General features: G+C 47.6%; 1 protein-coding gene across 1 annotated transcript in view; it reads left to right on the top strand.

Annotated features, from left to right (window-relative positions):
• Nucleotides 1-5029, top strand: part of LOC118322570 (serine/threonine-protein kinase TAO2-like) — a 5962-nt gene extending 933 nt beyond the window's left edge. Inside the window, 9 exon segments of the mRNA XM_035654282.1 lie at nt 1-149; nt 892-1128; nt 1213-1341; nt 1787-1990; nt 2087-2326; nt 2439-2660; nt 3549-3731; nt 4102-4235; nt 4237-5029. Of these exon segments, the coding sequence (XP_035510175.1) occupies nt 1-149; nt 892-1128; nt 1213-1341; nt 1787-1990; nt 2087-2326; nt 2439-2660; nt 3549-3731; nt 4102-4235; nt 4237-5029 (2291 nt within the window).
• The last annotated feature ends 1981 nt before the right edge of the window (nt 5030-7010 follow it).

Genomic DNA, 7010 nt, shown 5'->3' with positions numbered 1-7010 from the left:
CTCCTCCTCCTCCTCCTCAGGGTCAGGATAACATCTATGATGACCCTTACCAGCCAGAGATGGACCAACCTCAGGCTCCCTCAGCTGGACGCCGTCGAGCCTACTATCGCAACCGCGACCACTTCGCCACCATCCGAACCGCCTCCTTGGTAGGTTCCCTCATCAGGCCTCCTCCTCCTCCTCGCAGCTCGTTGTGTGCTATCAACAGAGATGTTGGGTTTTTTGTTTTTGTTTTTTTGCTTCCCAGTCTAAGGCCTGGAGGAGCAAAGAAGAGCTGCTTATGGGCTGTTAATGACTGCAGTAGTTTACATGGACAGTTAAGACTTTATATTCAGTAGTTACATGAACTGATTGAAGTAATGTCCTAATGAATCTTTGGGTAATGTTTTGCAGATTTAATGTGAGGATTTTATTCTTCTCCAGGGTTGATGGAGGGTTGTAAACAATAAATGGGCTTTTGGGGTTCTGACTGAGTCTGTGTAACATGAAACATGGCTACTGGTGCGAGGAAAGAAGCCCATAAATCATAAATACTTCACCAGAAATGTCAAGATCCGTGGAATATGTTAGTTTACGTAGATGCAAAGATATGTAATTGGATGACGGCAATTAACGATCCACCTGTGCTTTTCCCGCTGATAGTTAGTTCAGGACTACACTGAAATAGGTTAAAGATTTCAAAAGGGCACTCCTTGAGTTTTTTTTAAGAACATCACGAATGAAGCTCCATTTGATGAAGAAACTTTCTAAAGTTTGTCTCTTTGGTCTCATAATGTATGCAGATAAAGCTGTGTGAAAATAAACTGCAGTATTTCAGCTGCAGATACATTCCTTCCTTTCACAGACTTCTACTGGCCACCTGAACTCATCTGTTTCTCCCCCCCTCTCCAGGTAACCCGTCAGATCCAGGAACACGAGCAGGGCTCGGCGCTGAGGGAGCAGATGTCCGGGTACAAACGTATGAGGCGGCAGCACCAGAAGCAGCTGATGGGGCTGGAGAACAAGCTGAAGGCGGAGATGGACGAGCACCAGCTGAAACTGGACAAAGAGCTGGAAAACCAGAGGAACAGTTTCTCCACTGAAGCCGACAAGCTGGTCAAGAAGCACCAGGCCATCCTGGAGAAAGAGGTGAGACTTCAGAGCTTCATGTATCAACAATAACTGCTGGATCAGTATCAGACCCCTCACCCAGCCTCGGTTTGTGTCCTGCAGACGAAAGCAGCTCTAGCAGAAGAGAAGAAGTTCCAGCAGCACATACTGGGCCAGCAGAAGAAGGAACTGACCAGTTTATTGGACTCACAGAAACGCCAGTATCGCCAGCGCAAGGATCAGCTGAAAGAGGTAACGGCCAACACTTACTCACATATCTAATGTTGATAACGGATTCAAATATTCCTCCAACCAAACACGCTGGTCTCCCTGCAGGGTTCAAATGTCTGCTGGAAGCATCTTTAAAACACATTTCAGTCCTATTATAAAGCTTTTTTTGTCCTTAACTAGGAGTTAAATTGAACTACATGCGATGCAGCAAATTAACTAATTCACGGTTCCAACAGTAGCACAAGACTTTTCCCACAAATATATTTGTAACCAGAGACGTTCAGAAAGCTAACGTTGATGGTTAGTTTTGGTTCCTTCAGTCAGACATACAGTGTGATGAGTTCAGGTTGCAGTAGAACAGTTACTGTGTGTCTGTTACGTTGATATTTTTGCATATTTGATGCCCAGTTTTGTCATTCGTCGCCTCTTTTGTGTGTGTTTTTACTTATTTTTTGTGTCCGTTCAGGAGCTAAGTGAGAACCAGTCGACTCCGAAGCGGGAGAAGCAGGAGTGGTTGATCCGTCAGAAGGAGTGTCTGCAGCAGATGCAGGCGGAGGAGGAGGCCAGCCTGCTCCGGAGGCAGAGGCAGTACTACGAGCTGCAGTGTCGCCAGTACAAGAGGAAGATGCTGCTGGCTCGCCACAACCTGGAGCAGGACCTGCTCAGAGAGGTACGGCAGCTCCGTGTTCAGATGAACTCACCTGTATTTTCCTCTTCCTCTCCTTCCTCCTGGATTTCTGCTCACCTCTGTCTCGTCCTCCACCAGGACCTGAACAAGAAGCAGACCCAGAAGGATCTGGAGTGCGCCATGCTGCTGCGGCACCACGAGTCCACGCAGGAGCTGGAGTTCAGGCAGCTGAGCTCCGTGCAGCGAACCCGGGCCGATCTGATCCGAACGCAACACCAGACCGAACTGACCAACCAGATGGAGTACAACAAGCGCCGCGAACAAGAGCTCCGACAGAAACACGCCATGGAGGTCCGGCAGCAGCCCAAGAGCCTCAAGGTATGGAGGAGAACCTTGGTGGTATCATCATAATCTCCAAAATGTATTTTAGTTTATAATATTCAGCGTGTTACATTGATGTTCTCTGATTGTTTCTAAAACCTGTTTTCAGTCCAAAGAGCTGCAGATCAAGCGTCAGTTCCAGGAGACCTGTAAGATCCAGACCCGCCAGTACAAAGCCCTGAGGAACCACCTGCTGGAGAGCACTCCCAAATCCGACCACAAGGCCGTCCTCAAACGCCTCAAAGAGGAGCAAACACGTAAGCTGGCCATCCTGGCCGAGCAGTACGACCACTCCATCAACGACATGCTGTCCACACAGGCTGTGAGTAAGGCAAGGAAACCTCCGCGCACCTTCCACACTTCTACACCCCTACACATCCACCGCACCTTCATCACCAGCAGCGCCTTCATCACCAGCAGCGCCTCAGCCTGCTCGTCATCACAGACAGAGCGTTAAACAGTTTAATCCTAAAACTGTTCCCAGTTGAACCAGCTGTTCGCACCAGGACTCAGTTTAGCTCAGAGAAGCTCGTTGGAGATGCTGTAAACAGTCACATCTACATGCAAACAGTCTTTTAATTATCAGATTTGTTGTTGTGGTTGTCAAACAGATGCACAGCGATGTTAATTGTAACAAACACTTACGCTGCGGTGAGAACAGCCAAGCTAACGTGGAGCATATTCATTGTGAACCCTGAGTCAATATGAGGCCTGCCGGTAATTATAGGACCGTTTGGGAGCCAAACGCTGTCCTGAGAGCGGGAACCTCGATTCAGGGACGGATGCTTCATTTGAAATGAACCATTTTAGGGTTTTTCCTCATAGATCAGACACTGTACTGTACCTCCTTTATAGAGGCTTCTGATCTGAGAACCACGAAGTTAATATTTGCACTGGGAGTAAGAGATGCTTTTCTGAAGCAACGGCACAAAACTCAACGTTATAAATATTTCCATTGTGAAACTGTGGTGGAACGAATGAGACCGTGGTGGGCCGCCACCAAACACAGTTAGAGGCGTAACCCATATGAGCAGTAGTGGTGATTGAGCTCCTCAGTGAAACATTATGTTTCTGTTTCTTAAAGAAGGGAAGGAAACCTCTAAATACAGTCGCACATTTACATCAGATTAATAAAGATAATTATCTTATTATTATTATTATTATTATTATTATTATTGTGCTGTACTGATACGACGCTCGTCCCCGTTTGTTCCCACAGCTGCGGCTGGATGAGACCCAGGAGGCCGAGTACCAGGTGCTGCGGATGCAGCTGCAACAGGAGCTGGAGCTCCTGAACGCCTACCAGAGCAAGATCAAGATCCACACCGACACGCAGCACGAGCGAGAGGTGAAGGACCTGGAGCAGAGGGTGTCGATCCGCCGGGCGCTGCTGGAGCAAAGGGTACGTTTCTGTGATGTTCTGCTGCTGGTTGACTGTTGACTGACACAACCAGTGTAGGTTAATGTGAGACCATGTTCACACTAAAGCTCTGTTCCATTAATGACCCAAACCCTGAACTTTAAAGAACCTTGTGAGGTTCAGTTCTGCCTCGTGTTTCCACCGTAGGATTTCAGATTTCATACAGAGCCCAAAGCAACTTCTGATTCGTCCCACAGTAAAAAGCACCACATCCTCACACTGACAGCCGGAACCAGAGAGCCAATAAAGGAGTAACTGAAAATAAGGGTCAATAACTTAATCCGTTAATGTTTCCAGCTGTAGAAGAAGTTGTTGTGTTGTGTTCACTGACAGTGGGATTGTCTGTTGTCAGATCGAGGAGGAGATGCTCTCTCTGCAGAACGAGCGCTCAGAGCGGATCCGGACTCTGCTCGAGCGCCAGGCTCACGAGATCGAGGCCTTCGACTCGGAGAGCATGCGTCTGGGCTTCATGGCGCTGAACGGCATCCGCCGAAGGCTTCACCAGGCTACCGACCAGCCTCCTCGGCTCCAGCGGCTGGCACTCCCGGCCCGTCCCGCGCTCGGGCAGCCACTGGAGCCACAGCGTCCAGAACTCGGTGGCGACTCCGTCCTGGCGCAGTCAGAACCACGGAGGGGGGGGAGGAGGCGGCTTCAGCCGTGCAGAGTCCATCACCTCCTCCCACGGCCTCGGCAGGGACAGCGAGCTGCACAAGAGCGGCAGGGGCCACTCCTTCTTCGTCGTCCTCCTCCTCCTCCCTCCCCACCATCATCACCAAGCAGCAGCAGCAACACTCCCCAGCAACTACCCAAACCACCAGACAACGCCGCAGCCGTACCGCGACAACCTCGAGCGCGTACACAGGAGCGCTGAGCGGCCCAGGAGTGGTGTGGGCGGAGATGGGCACCGTAGCTTACCCCATCCACTCCCAGAGCCACCACCACCACCACCACACCACCTCTCACCCCCGCTCCCCCATCCTGGTTCTGCCTCCACCCTCCCCATCCCCTCTTTCCCCTCCGTCTCCCTCTTCTTCCTCATCGTCAGGGGGGCTACGGAGGCGGGGCCTGAGGTCCGGGCCCCGTCTGATGGGTCAGGAACAGCCGCCCTGAGGAGGGGCCCGGGGGCGGGCGGGGAGCGACGGAGCTCAGCCGAGACGTCGGTCACTTTCTCCATTCTAACGGCTCTACCTCTCCTACTGGATCCTCCTCCTGGAGGACGGTTGCGTCGTACAACAAAACAACAAAAAACAAACAAAGGTACAGAAACACATAACCATTAAGAGAAGAGAGGAGAGGGGGTTTTTATTTTCGGGTTCATAGACGAAGAAAGTAATCGATCGTTAAAAAAGAAAACCGGTTTTAAAAGTGTAATTTAAAGTCTCCTTTGTTTCTGGTGCCGGGGATCGAATCTTTCACACGAGGAAAGAAAGAGAGGAAACGTTTTTAATGAGCAGAACACACGAGTATTAAGATCCTGTAACCTCTTCCACTTTAAAGAGTTGACAGGAACGCGAGAAAAAACATCAAAAAAAAGAAAAAACGTCGAGAGAGAATTAAACGAGGCTGTTACGAACTAAACAAGTCGAAAGTTTTTAAAAAAGAAAAAAGACTTCTTTTCATTTCGTAACGCGCTGAATCCTTGCACAGTGTTGACTTTGTGCGGGCGGTTACTGAGGGTTCCTGTTGGCAGTTGAGATTAGGTTTGAGCCGAGACTTCAGGTTGTTAGGTTTAAGTGAGCGACAGTGTTTTATTTTATTTTTTTTTTTTTTGTTAGTTTTTTCGTTTGTATCGAACTGGCGAAGTTTTGGAGCTTCCACTTGCGCTTTAAAACCACTGTAACTATGTAATAACGTAAATTGTAACCCAGTTTGTTTTTTTTTTTGTCAGTGGTTCATACGTTCAGCGGGGCGGGGCGGCGGAGCGGGGGGCGCGGCGACCAAAGGGAAGTTTCTTGAATTTCTTTTTTTGTATGATAAAATTCTGTAAATGCAATTAACAAACACGCATTTTTTGTTGAGCTGACGAGACGAACTCCCACTGCCTTTAAGTCTTGGAAGGAACGTCGGAATTTTGATCAGGAGATATGATTGATTGATTATACGATTTGATCTCGGGTGTTCAGAACAGTTCAATGACTTCAGCAGGAGAAAATGTCGACACGTGGTTGGCAGGAAGAGACGTTATGCCTCACTGCAGTTTTTACTTTGAGGAAAATCGGGGGTCGCCATTTAGAGACAGCGATCAATAATCTGCAGTTTAATTAATTAATTATCATTTCTGGTAATATGAGCGAAACATTAAATCTTTCCCTGGAACTGGATCTTAGTTCGTCTGAAAACACCTGAATTGAGTTAACTTACTGAATATCTGGAAATATTGATGTTTCTGGAAAGTTTCATGTTTTTAGCCTCGCTCAGATGTTAGTGAATCTGGTTGAACTGACCGCAAACGCTGCAGAATGTTTGTCAGAAAGCGGCGTGTAGCGTCCTTAAACGGTAACTTCATCGTGCCCTCTGAGGTTAAGTCGATAATAGACAGTAAATTAAAAGACGCTCGGAAAAGATTTGTTAAGTGGAACCCTAACTGTAGTCGGCAAATTATCAAAGTATTCCTCCTGCTTCCTGTCTGAGCTTGATCAGTCACGATGTAGAGCTCTTTGCTGCAGTGTGACGGGAAAACAGATCTTAAGTCGCTGAGCTTCCATGTCGTCGATCGTCTGCAGTAAAACAAAGAAAATGTCGAGTGTTCTTTAGAGGGACGTGCAGAGAGTATTTTTGAGTGAGGAGCTAACTGTGTGCGATGTTTGTAATGTGTGTGTGCGCTTACCTCCACCTCCCCTGCCCCCCCCCACACACACACACACACACACACACACACACACACAGAGTTAGGTCTGCATCTGTAGATAAGATGTACATGTTACATTACAAATTAGTACAATTCAGTGCATGGAACTTGTGTACAGGCGGCATTTGTATGGATAACCATGCACACTACCTATTTATATAAATGCATATAAATGTAAGATACCTGTAAATGTAGCAGGTATACTGAAGATTGTTCACTGTCCAAACACTTTTGACTTGCATTGTACTTCCCAGTGTACATAAAAGCACTAACTTTGAGACTGTGTTAGAGTGATAATAATAATTATTTTGTCACGTGAGTTATACCAATTTGTACTAGATGCAGACAGATAGATGCTATCATTATTATTACCTCTACTGCAGTTGGAATATTTATGTTGTATGCTAATTTTT

Source organism: Morone saxatilis, unplaced genomic scaffold (genome assembly GCF_004916995.1).
Source record: "Morone saxatilis isolate NCDOM2014 unplaced genomic scaffold, NCSU_SB_2.0 Contig14, whole genome shotgun sequence".
Classification (NCBI taxonomy): Eukaryota; Metazoa; Chordata; class Actinopteri; family Moronidae; genus Morone; species Morone saxatilis.
The sequence above is the reverse complement of the archived record's forward strand: the minus strand, read 5'-3'. Positions and strand labels throughout refer to the sequence as shown.